The sequence below is a fragment of the Leptodactylus fuscus genome, chromosome 7, assembly GCF_031893055.1.
Source record: "Leptodactylus fuscus isolate aLepFus1 chromosome 7, aLepFus1.hap2, whole genome shotgun sequence".
Taxonomy (NCBI): Eukaryota; Metazoa; Chordata; class Amphibia; order Anura; family Leptodactylidae; genus Leptodactylus; species Leptodactylus fuscus.
This window is the reverse complement of record NC_134271.1, coordinates 120,781,727-120,795,195: the sequence shown is the minus strand read 5'-3', so window position 1 is coordinate 120,795,195 and position 13,469 is coordinate 120,781,727. Positions and strand designations below refer to the sequence as shown.

The 13,469-nt window shown below is 38.8% G+C and overlaps 1 protein-coding gene across 5 annotated transcripts in view; it reads right to left on the bottom strand.

Moving 5' to 3' along the window:
• The window catches only part of RYR3 (ryanodine receptor 3), a 485,624-nt gene that overhangs the window by 113,495 nt on the left and 358,660 nt on the right, over positions 1-13,469 (bottom strand). For all 5 annotated transcript variants that reach the window (XM_075282947.1, XM_075282949.1, XM_075282950.1 and 2 more), the window contains one exon: positions 12,953-13,034. In XM_075282947.1, the coding sequence (XP_075139048.1) occupies positions 12,953-13,034 (82 nt within the window). The remainder of the gene's footprint in view (positions 1-12,952; positions 13,035-13,469) is intronic.

Genomic DNA, 13,469 nt, shown 5'->3' with positions numbered 1-13,469 from the left:
GGGGGAGAGAAACTGAGCTCTGTGATATATAGAGTTATATGATAGAGGAGAGAAGCTGAGCTCTGTGATATATAGGTTATATGATAGAGGAGAGAAGCTGAGCTCTGTGATATATAGGGTTATATGATAGGGGGAGAGAAACTGAACTCTGTGATATATAGGGTTATATGATAGAGGAGAGAAGCTGAGCTCTATGATATATAGAGTTATATGGTAGAGGAGAGAAGCTGAGCTCTGTGATATATAGGGTTATATGATAGAGGAGAGAAGCTGAGCTCTATGATATATAGGGTTATATGGTAGAGGAGAGAAGCTGAGCTCTGTGATATATAGCGTTATATGATAGAGGAGAGAAGCTGAGCTCTATGATATATAGGGTTATATGATAGAGGGAGAGAATCTGAGCTCTGTGATATATAGGGTTATATGATAGAGGGAGAGAAGCTGAGCGCTGTGATATATAGGGTTATATGATAGATGGAGAGAAGCTGAGCTCTGTGATATATAGGGTTATATGATAGGGGGAGAGAAACTGAGCTCTGTGATATATAGGGTTATATGATAGAGGAGAGAAGCTGAGCTCTATGATATATAGGGTTATATGATAGAGGGAGAGAATCTGAGCTCTGTGATATATAGGGTTATATGATAGAGGGAGAGAAGCTGAGCGCTGTGATATATAGGGTTATATGATAGAGGAGAAAAGCTGAGCTCTGTGATATATAGGGTTATATGATAGAAGAGAGAAGCTGAGCTCTGTGATATATAGGGTTATATGATAGAGGAGAGAAGCTGAGCTCTGTGATATATGGGGTTATATGATAGAGGAGAGAAGCTGAGCTCTGTGATATATAGGGTTATATGATAGAGGGAGAGAAGCTGAGCTCTGTGATATATAGGGTTATATGATAGAGGAGAGAAGCTGAGCTCTGTGATATATGGGGTTATATGATAGAGGAGAGAAGTAATATTTCAGGATTGAAATGAGGTTTATTGTACTAAGAGAAAATGTGCAATATGCATTAAACCAAAATTTGACCGGTGCAAAAGTATGGGCACCTCAACAGAAAAGTGACATTAATATTTAGTAGATCCTCCTTTTGCAAAGATAACAGCCTCTAGTCGCTTCCTGTAGCTTTTTAATCAGTTCCTGGATCCTGGATGAAGGTATTTTGGACCATTCCTCTTTACAAAACAATTCAAGTTCAGTTAAGTTTGATGGTCGCCGAGCATGGACAGCCCGCTTCAAATCATCCCACAGATGTTCAATGATATTCAGGTCTGGGGACTGGGATGGCCATTCCAGAACATTGTAATTGTTCCTCTGCATGAATGCCTGAGTCGATTGGAGCGGTGTTTTGGATCATTGTCTTGCTGAAATATCCATCCCCGGCGTAACTTCAACTTCGTCACTGATTCTTGAACATTATTCTCAAGAATATGCTGATACTGAGTGGAATCCATGTGACCCTCAACTTTAACAAGATTCCCGGTGCCGGCATTGGCCACACAGCCCCAAGGCATTATGGAACTTCCACCAAATTTTACAGTGGGTAGCAAGTGTTTTTCTTGGAATACTGTTTTTTTTGGACGCCACGCATAACGCCTTTTTGTATGACCAAACAACTCAATCTTTGTTTCATCAGTCCACAGGACCTTCTACCAAAATGAAGCTGGCTTGTCCAAATGTGCTTTTGCATACCTCATACCACTCTGTTTGTGGCGTGCTTGCAGAAACGGCTTCTTTCTCATCACTCTCCCATACAGCTTCTCCTTGTGCAAAGTGCGCTGTATTGCTGACCGATGCACAGTGACACCATCTGCAGCAAGATGATGCTGCAGCTCTTTGGAGGTGGTCTATGGATTGTCCTTGACTGTTCTCACCATTCTTCTCTGCCTTTCTGATATTTTTCTTGGTCTGCCGCTTCTGGGCTTAACAAGAACTGTCCCTGTGGTCTTCCATTTCCTTACTATGTTCCTCACAGTGGAAACTGACAGGTTAAATCTCTGAGACAACTTTTTGTATCCTTCCCCTGAACAACTATGTTGAACAATCTTTGTTTTCAGATCATTTGAGAGCGGGCTGTCCATGCTCGGTGACCATCAAACTTAACTGAACTTGAATTGTTTTGTAAAGAGGAATGGTCCAAAATACCTTCATCCAAAATCCAGGAACTGATTAAAAGCTACAGGAAGCGACTAGAGGCTGTTATCTTTGCAAAAGGAGGATCTACTAAATATTAATGTCACTTTTCTGTTGAGGTGCCCATACTTTTGCACCGGTCAAATTTTGGGTTAATGCATATTGCACATTTTCTGTTAGTACAATAAACCTCATTTCAATCCTGAAATATTACTGTGTCCATCAGTTATTAGATATATCAAAATGAAATGGCTGTTGCAAACACCAAAATATTTAGAACTAAAAATGATTAAGATTAATAGGGGTGCCCAAACTTTTTCATAGGACTGTATAGGGTTACTGTATATAATAGATGGAGAGAAGCTGAGCTCTGTGATATATAGGGTTATATGATAGAGGAGAGAAGCTGAGCTCTGTGATATATAGGGTTATATGATAGAGGAGAGAAGCTGAGCTTTGTGATATATAGGATTATATGATAGATGGAGAGAAGCTGAGCTCTGTGATATATAGGGTTATATGATAGAGGGAAAGAAGCTAAGCTCTGTGATATATAGGGTTATATGATAGATGGAGAGAAGCTGAGCTCTGTGATATATAGGGTTATATGATAGAGGGAAAGAAGCTGAGCTCTGTGATATATAGGGTTATATGATAGATGGAGAGAGGCTGAGCTCTGTGATATATAGGGTTATATGATAGAGGAGAGAATCTGAGCTCTGTGATATATAGGGTTATATGATAGATGGAGAGAAGCTGAGCTCTGTGATATATAGCGTTATATGATAGAGGAGAGAAGCTGAGCTCTGTGATATATAGGGTTATATGATAGAGGAGAGAAGCTGAGCTCTATGATATATAGGGTTATATGATAGAGGGAGAGAATCTGAGCTCTGTGATATATAGGGTTATATAATAGAGGGAGAGAAGCTGAGCTCTGTGATATATAGGGTTATATGATAGAGGGAGAGAAGCTGAGCTCTGTGATATATAGCGTTATATGATAGAGGAGAGAAGCTGAGCTCTGTGATATATAGGGTTATATGATAGAGGAGAAAAGCTGAGCTCTATGATAGGGTTATATGATAGAGGGAGAGAATCTGAGCTCTGTGATATATAGGGTTATATGATAGAGGGAGAGAAGCTGAGTGCTGTGATATATAGGGTTATATGATAGGGGGAGAGAAACTGAGCTCTGTGATATATAGGGTTATATGATAGAGGAGAGAAGCTGAGCTCTATGATATATAGGGTTATATGATAGAGGGAGAGAATCTGAGCTCTGTGATATATAGGGTTATATGATAGAGGGAGAGAAGCTGAGCGCTGTGATATATAGGGTTATATGATAGAGGAGAAAAGCTGAGCTCTGTGATATATAGGGTTATATGAAAGAAGAGAGAAGCTGAGCTCTGTGAAATATAGGGTTATATGATAGAGGAGAGAAGCTGAGCTCTGTGATATATGGGGTTATATGATAGAGGAGAGAAGCTGAGCTCTGTGATATATAGGGTTATATGATAGAGGGAGAGAAGCTGAGCGCTGTGATATATAGGGTTATATGATAGAGGAGAGAAGCTGAGTTCTGTGATATATGGGGTTATATGATAGAGGAGAGAAGCTGAGCTCTGTGATATATGGGGTTATATGATAGAGGAGAGAAGCTGAGCTCTGTGATATATAGGGTTATATGATAGAGGGAGAGAAGCTGAGCGCTGTGATATATAGGGTTATATGATAGAGGAGAGAAGCTGAGTTCTGTGATATATGGGGTTATATGATAGAGGAGAGAAGCTGAGCTCTGTGATATATAGGGATATATGATAGAGGAGAGAAGCTGAGCTCTGTGATATATGGGGTTATATGATAGAGGAGAGAAGCTGAGCTCTGTGATATATAGGGTTATATGATAGAGGGAGAGAAGCTGAGCGCTGTGATATATAGGGTTATATGATAGAGGGAGAAAAGCTGAGCTGTGATATATAGGGTTATATGATAGAGGGAGAAAAGCTGAGCTGTGATATATAGGGTTATATGATAGAGGGAGAGAAGCTGAGCTCTGTGATATATAGGGTTATATGATAGAGGAGAGAAGCTGAGCTCTGTGATATATAGGATTATATGATAGAGGGAGGGAAGCTGAGCTCTGTGATATATAGGGTTATATGATACAGGAAGAGAAGCTGAGCACAGTGATATATAGGTTTATACGATAGAGGAGAGAAGCTGAGCTCTGTGATATATAGGGTTATATGATAGATGGAAAGAAGCTGAGCTCTGTGATGTATAGGGTTATATGATAGAGGAGAGAAGCTGAGCTCTGTGATATATAGGGTTACTGTATATAATAGATGGAGAGAAGCTGAGCTCTGTGATATATAGGGTTATATGATAGAGGAGAGAAGCTGAGCTCTGTGATATATAGGGTTATATGATAGAGGAGAGAAGCTGAGCTTTGTGATATATAGGATTATATGATAGATGGAGAGAAGCTGAGCTCTGTGATATATAGAGTTATATGATAGAGGAGAGAATCTGAGCTCTGTGATATATAGGGTTATATGATAGAGGGAAAGAAGCTGAGCTCTGTGATATATAGGGTTATATGATAGATGGAGAGAAGCTGAGCTCTGTGATATATAGGGTTATATGATAGAGGAGAGAATCTGAGCTCTGTGATATATAGGGTTATATGATAGAGGGAGAGAAGCTGAGCTCTGTGATATATAGGGTTATATGACAGAGGGAGAGAAGCTGAGCTCTGTGATATATAGGGTTATATGATAGAGGAGAGAAGCTGAGCTCTGTGATATATAGGGTTATATGATAGAGGGAGAGAAGCTGAGCTCTGTCATATTTAGGTTTATATGATAGAAGGAGAGAAGCTGAGCTCTGTGATATATAGGGTTATATGATAGATGAAAAGAAGCTGAGCTCTGTGATATATAGGATTATATGATAGAGGGAGGGAAGCTGAGCTCTGTGATATATAGGGTTATATGATAGAGGAGAGAAGCTGAGCTCTGTGATATATAGGGTTATATGATACAGGAAGAGAAGCTGAGCACAGTGATATATAGGTTTATACGATAGAGGAGAGAAGCTGAGCTCTGTGATTTATAGGGTTATATGATAGAATGAGATAAGCTGAGCTCTGTGATATATAGGGTTATATGATAGATGGAAAGAAGATGAGCTCTGTGATGTATAGGGTTATATGATAGAGGAGAGAAGCTGAGCTCTGTGATATATAGGGTTACTGTATATAATAGATGGAGAGAAGCTGAGCTCTGTGATATATAGGGTTATATGATAGAGGAGAGAAACTGAGCTCTGTGATATATAGGGTTATATGATAGAGGAGAGAAGCTGAGCTTTGTGATATATAGGATTATATGATAGATGGAGAGAAGCTGAGCTCTGTGATATATAGGGTTATATGATAGAGGAGAGAATCTGAGCTCTGTGATATATAGGGTTATATGATAGAGGGAAAGAAGCTGAGCTCTGTGATATATAGGGTTATATGATAGAGGAGAGAATCTGAGCTCTGTGATATATAGGGTTATATGATAGAGGGAGAGAAGCTGAGCTCTGTGATATATAGGGTTATTTGACAGAGGGAGAGAAGCTGAGCTCTGTGATATATAGGGTTATATGATAGAGGAGAAAAGCTGAGCTCTATGATAGGGTTATATGATAGAGGGAGAGAATCTGAGCTCTGTGATATATAGGGTTATATGATAGAGGGAGAGAAGCTGAGCGCTGTGATATATAGGGTTATATGATAGATGGAGAGAAGCTGAGCTCTGTGATATATAGGGTTATATGATAGGGGGAGAGAAACTGAGCTCTGTGATATATAGGGTTATATAATAGAGGAGAGAAGCTGAGCTCTATGATATATAGGGTTATATGATAGAGGGAGAGAATCTGAGCTCTGTGATATATAGGGTTATATGATAGAGGGAGAGAAGCTGAGCGCTGTGATATATAGGGTTATATGATAGAGGAGAAAAGCTGAGCTCTGTGATATATAGGGTTATATGAAAGAAGAGAGAAGCTGAGCTCTGTGAAATATAGGGTTATATGAAAGAAGAGAGAAGCTGAGCTCTGTGATATATGGGGTTATATGATAGAGGAGAGAAGCTGAGCTCTGTGATATATAGGGTTATATGATAGAGGGAGAGAAGCTGAGCGCTGTGATATATAGGGTTATATGATAGAGGAGAGAAGCTGAGTTCTGTGATATATGGGGTTATATGATAGAGGAGAGAAGCTGAGCTCTGTGATATATGGGGTTATATGATAGAGGAGAGAAGCTGAGCTCTGTGATATATAGGGTTATATGATAGAGGGAGAGAAGCTGAGCGCTGTGATATATAGGGTTATATGATAGAGGAGAGAAGCTGAGTTCTGTGATATATGAGGTTATATGATAGAGGAGAGAAGCTGAGCTCTGTGATATATAGGGTTATATGATAGAGGAGAGAAGCTGAGCTCTGTGATATATGGGGTTATATGATAGAGGAGAGAAGCTGAGCTCTGTGATATATAGGGTTATATGATAGAGGGAGAGAAGCTGAGCGCTGTGATATATAGGGTTATATGATAGAGGGAGAGAAGCTGAGCGCTGTGATATATAGGGTTATATGATAGAGGGAGAAAAGCTGAGCTGTGATATATAGGGTTATATGATAGAGGGAGAGAAGCTGAGCTCTGTGATATATAGGGTTATATGATAGAGGAGAGAAGCTGAGCTCTGTGATATATAGGATTATATGATAGAGGGAGGGAAGCTGAGCTCTGTGATATATAGGGTTATATGATACAGGAAGAGAAGCTGAGCACAGTGATATATAGGTTTATACGATAGAGGAGAGAAGCTGAGCTCTGTGATATATAGGGTTATATGATAGATGGAAAGAAGCTGAGCTCTGTGATGTATAGGGTTATATGATAGAGGAGAGAAGCTGAGCTCTGTGATATATAGGGTTACTGTATATAATAGATGGAGAGAAGCTGAGCTCTGTGATATATAGGGTTATATGATAGAGGAGAGAAGCTGAGCTCTGTGATATATAGGGTTATATGATAGAGGAGAGAAGCTGAGCTTTGTGATATATAGGATTATATGATAGATGGAGAGAAGCTGAGCTCTGTGATATATAGAGTTATATGATAGAGGAGAGAATCTGAGCTCTGTGATATATAGGGTTATATGATAGAGGGAAAGAAGCTGAGCTCTGTGATATATAGGGTTATATGATAGATGGAGAGAAGCTGAGCTCTGTGATATATAGGGTTATATGATAGAGGAGAGAATCTGAGCTCTGTGATATATAGGGTTATATGATAGAGGGAGAGAAGCTGAGCTCTGTGATATATAGGGTTATATGACAGAGGGAGAGAAGCTGAGCTCTGTGATATATAGGGTTATATGATAGAGGAGAGAAGCTGAGCTCTGTGATATATAGGGTTATATGATAGAGGGAGAGAAGCTGAGCTCTGTCATATTTAGGTTTATATGATAGAAGGAGAGAAGCTGAGCTCTGTGATATATAGGGTTATATGATAGATGGAAAGAAGCTGAGCTCTGTGATATATAGGATTATATGATAGAGGGAGGGAAGCTGAGCTCTGTGATATATAGGGTTATATGATAGAGGAGAGAAGCTGAGCTCTGTGATATATAGGGTTATATGATACAGGAAGAGAAGCTGAGCACAGTGATATATAGGTTTATACGATAGAGGAGAGAAGCTGAGCTCTGTGATTTATAGGGTTATATGATAGAATGAGATAAGCTGAGCTCTGTGATATATAGGGTTATATGATAGAGGAGAGAAGCTGAGCTCTGTGATGTATAGGGTTATATGATAGAGGAGAGAAGCTGAGCTCTGTGATATATAGGGTTACTGTATATAATAGATGGAGAGAAGCTGAGCTCTGTGATATATAGGGTTATATGATAGAGGAGAGAAACTGAGCTCTGTGATATATAGGGTTATATGATAGAGGAGAGAAGCTGAGCTTTGTGATATATAGGATTATATGATAGATGGAGAGAAGCTGAGCTCTGTGATATATAGGGTTATATGATAGAGGAGAGAATCTGAGCTCTGTGATATATAGGGTTATATGATAGAGGGAAAGAAGCTGAGCTCTGTGATATATAGGGTTATATGATAGAGGAGAGAATCTGAGCTCTGTGATATATAGGGTTATATGATAGAGGGAGAGAAGCTGAGCTCTGTGATATATAGGGTTATATGACAGAGGGAGAGAAGCTGAGCTCTGTGATATATAGGGTTATATGATAGAGGAGAGAAGCTGAGCTCTGTGATATATAGGGTTATATGATAGATGGAGAGAAGCTGAGCTCTGTCATATTTAGGTTTATATGATAGAAGGAGAGAAGCTGAGCTCTGTGATATATAGGGTTATATGATAGAGGAGAGAAGCTGAGTTCTGTGATATATCTGTCTATCATTATGTGTAGGTGAGGTCAGCAGTACTATCACTGTCTCTCCTAGGAGTCATGTTTACTCTGCTTCTTACTCAGAAATCTTGCTCCAATTCATATAATTCTACATTCAATTCAATCACAAAGCTCAGCTTATCCCCTTCTGGCATATCCTGCACTCATATACTAAAGGGAATAAGAAATTATTATTTCTGATTTTCTACTTTGTAAACTATCTCCCTTGAAAAAAATTGACAGCTTGTTGACAGTTTTCACCCCATAATTGTGGGCAGGAATCTGCAATTGGATACTCTTATTCTGGAATCCTGTAGCCACATCTTTAGTCACCCAGTCACCCACCTATATTCACCTATACACAGGCGCATCCCTGTTTGCGGCTCTCTTCCTCTCTCTCCATCATTGTCAGTCATGTATATACTGTATATATTTCATTTACACCTACTCCATCAAGTTCCTATTTCCTACTCTAATAAGGACACTAGGGGAAGGCACCAAGACACTAATTTAGGAACGCCCACAAAAAGCGTCGACAATGACAAAAATACAAATACATAAAGCAAGTAATTGGAAACATGCTTTGGCAGAGTTAACAGATAATGTGCATGTTAAAGCAGCAAAATATGCGGATGTAACAAGTTACAATGCCCTTCTCTTGTTATAACATTTATCTGCATGCACAATTGACACCGTAATTGATTAAACAGTGGATGGCGGTACTTATGGTTTACTTATTCCATCAGCGGCTCTGAAGTAAAATCTTTGATTTTGTCCATGTGGCTTGAATGATACAGAGATAGAAAACCCAATTAATCAGCTCGCGGCATTTATTTATGTTCTGTTCCCGCTGGCTTTCTTCCCTGTTGCCTGAATTAAGCTGCTGGAATGTTGCATTGATTGGCTATCTCACAGCTTGCTGTCTGTTCTTTTTGACAGGCAATTTAGTTGCTACATGTCGGCCTCAATAAAAGGGAAAAAAAAAACATTCAGACGACTGACATTTCTACAGACAAGCAATTTATCCAGATGGAATTTTCCTCGCCGCCGCGCAGTCCGTGTGTAAGTGGCAGAATGCGTAATATTACAGCCTTTGTAACTGTTATGTAAAAACACAGACAATGGAGTTAAAGGGTTCTGGGTAAATAAATGGCATCCTTGTATCTCTAGAAATAAGACTAACAGTATGCTGGTCCACTTGTCAGCTGGCTGCTTTGTTGTCGCCTCTCTTAAGGAATGGAAGTTCTTGGGATCATTGCTGGAGGGCGATTGTTTCCTGTTTATAACCCATATTCAGGGGACACTAACCCTAGAAATGAGTGCTAAACGTGAGCAAGAAATGGAGATGCCCTCGCAGTGTAGCACTGTCTTTTAGAAGTCTTGCAGTAAACAAAGGGGTAGAATCTCCTACTGGTTTGCTCCATCTTGGAGACCAAATGACAGATGGGGCTTACCAATATATTTGTCCTACTACATAATATGTGAGGGGGACCTGATGTTCTCTACCTCTGCTCTTATATCAATAAAGTAGGTAATGGATGTGAATGACTGCTCGGCCAGGCGGGTCACGGCACAGTCAGTGATTGGATGAGCGGCCAACAGGAAACTGAGAACAGTGAAGAACCATGCAGCATCAGGACAGGAACGGCAGAAGATGACATAGATGAGGATTGGCTCTTCATTTTTTTTTTAACCTAATTTTGTATATCTGGAAAACCACTTTAACTTTAAATAGGTAGGGGATGAAGGAAGGAAAATTGCTAATTTTTTTGTGAATCTTCTATGTTGCTTTAAATACTAAAACAGGCATAAGTAATGGAAAAGGGCATCAGGTGTTAATGTTACATACTTAACAACTGGGTAAGGGTGTACACAGCACAAGCATCCTTGCTGAGTGCAGGCAAGCACTTAATTCCATATTATACTGAGAGTCAGCATGATATACAGGGTCACAACCCTCAGTACAAGCCACTGTCATTTACTTATTAGGATTGTCTAAGCCAAGAAACCCACATGCCTAGGATATTCCCTTCAGAGCACAGACATGCAGGCAGCTTTTGTATCCTTGGAAATTGTTTAAAGACCAATTTATCAAGTAGTCATCTCATCTGAGAAGCAATTCTTAACAAATTCAATCTCTTTTTTCACAGCAACAATAGACATGACAGAATAATAAAATAAACGCATCATCAGGTTAAATTTGCAGTGTAAATATTTTCCATTCCTTCTCCCGGGTGTGCAGACAGAATCTGTTACTGAAAAATTGCGCTCTCCTGTGTGAGGCTTTGCTAATAAGCTGCACCCCCGCAAGGCAACAGAGGTTAACTGCAAGCCTGCAGAATCTCCCCTAACTACACATCATTGTCATACGCTCCTGACCATCTCCCGCCAGTCGACCTTATTGTTCTGGGAAAATAATGTTGTATATAACATATTCTTTCTAGTAGTTAGATCTAAATTTATTGGCTCAGTAATTGATGGTCTCCATGTAGAAGTAGCAATTCTTCCACTTTACAGGGATGTACACACACTTGCTAGACACTATCAATGTTCTTATAAAATAGCACATACTGTAAATAACAAAGCTATAACTTTGTATATGTAATGCTTTCATATACCTTATTATACAAAGGTCTGATAATGGATAAATAATGCTGACATACTGTACATATAAAGCATTTTACCATATTGTGCATAAAGAATACTGACACAATATCCTAGATTACAGCACTGCGATATAAGAAAAAAATCAATATATAATGCTAAAATATTGTGCATAAAATGAATAGCTAAGTATAGAAATATATATTAATGACATATACACACATTAATTTGATATATGCATAAAGTATACCGCCAGTTAGTCAATGTGCCACACTTTTTTTGTTATGTTACATCCACAAAAAAGTACCATGCAGCAAAGTAGCCAAACAATAACATGACACATGGCAGACAAAATAATGAATTTCAGTCCACAAATAATGAACTTCATACAACATCACATTTAGCAAACAACTTATATTGCTATCAAGTGCGTAACATTTCTAAACAGTGACCAATGGAAGTCTAACTAAACTTGTGATTTTCTGTAATTGTGTCATTCATACACTTTGTAATATACCCTTGCTTCTCTACTGAGAGTTGTCCCTGCTTCTCACTGTGTATGTGGATGAGCTGTGTGAAATTAAGAGAAAATTAGGGGAGGGTCACTTCAAACAGTTATAACTCGGACATTATAAAACATAGAAACTTGCATCTGGTGTTGTATGAAAGGAGATTGTCATCTGTCACAGGACAGTAAGATTGTTATTTCCAGAGAGTTTTATTCACAGATATAGTCCGGAATGGAATACTTATATGTAGCTGCAGCTGCTCCTAGTCCTGACTCTGTTTTCAGCTGATGATATCTCTGGAAATATTACAGGGAGAAAAACAACCTGCTCTGTCATACAACACCAGAAGCACATTTCTATGTTTCACAATGCCCAAGATATAACTGTGACACTCCCCATTCTTATTTTCCTGGCATTTCACATAGGCCCCTACATCCATACACAGTAAGTTCACATGGAGTAAACGCGTGTGGATTTTTACAAAATACACGTGTAAAAAATACACATGTAAAAATAAGTCTCCCATTGACTTCAATGACATTTTACATGTGTATTTTGACGTGTATTTTGACGTAAAGTCAATGGGAGTCTTATTTTTACACGTGTATTTTGCCAAAATACATACGCGTTTACTCTGTGTGAATGGGCCCTTTGAAGCAAATTATAACTCAACAGATCATAGATTGTAAGCCCTCGTGGGCAGGGCCCTGTACCCCACTATGCCAGTCGGTCACTGTTAGTATTATAGCTACCTGTATATTCTGTGTACTGTATGTAACCCCCAAATGTAAATCACCATGGAATTAATGGTGCTATATAAATAAACAATAATAATAAACAAGGGAAATAATAAAGATTTGCAGGATTTCACAGAAAGGAGACGAGGTAAAAAAAAAAAAAAAAAGAATTTTACTAAATTAAATCATGATACAAATACTGCCAGGAAATCAAAAGTTGTTCATTGCTTCTTTTATGTTCATTGCTTCTTTTATGTTTTAACCCATTATAAGCAGTTTTTAAAAACATTTGCCCGCTGGAAAATCCCCCTAAGGTTCAATTCAGATCACCTTCTTTAAGTCTGTTTAAGTCACTTTTTGCAAATGGATGTTTATCCATTAAACAGATCTGCTAAACAGATGTAAAAAGAAAAAAGTGATCTGAATGAAGCTTAAGATTGTTTTCACTTAAACATAACAAGAAAAGAAATAGAAAAACCTTTCAACGTAGATGTTTTTTCCAGTCCCAAGGGAATACAGACTGCAGAGGATCCGATAACAGGAAACTTGAACATCATCCACTGAAAAAAGGAGAAATACATAAGAATATGTCTATGGTAAATGTAATCAAATTTATGTGGTCTATTGAAAATCAGCCATTGTAATTCCCTGATGATATCCCCGGGGTTGGTTACCATGAGAAGTAGATGTTTGAGTTATTTTCTATTGCCCAGCCCTGTGCTGCACCTTTGTTTTTGGTGCTTTCAGGACTTGCTATCGGTAGAGTTACCATTGTGAAGAACTACAGCTTAAGCAATATTTGCTGATTTGTTGTCACTGACTCAGCATTATCTGCTGCCCAGGATGTGAAACACAGTATCGTCTGAGACAGAGTAGAAGGGAGAAGGCGAGGGATCAATGGTAAGAATAGGCATGTAATGTGTGATGTCCCATAGTACAGAGAGGGCAAATAAACCTATGTTAAATGTACAAAGGTAACACAAGCAGAATAGAAA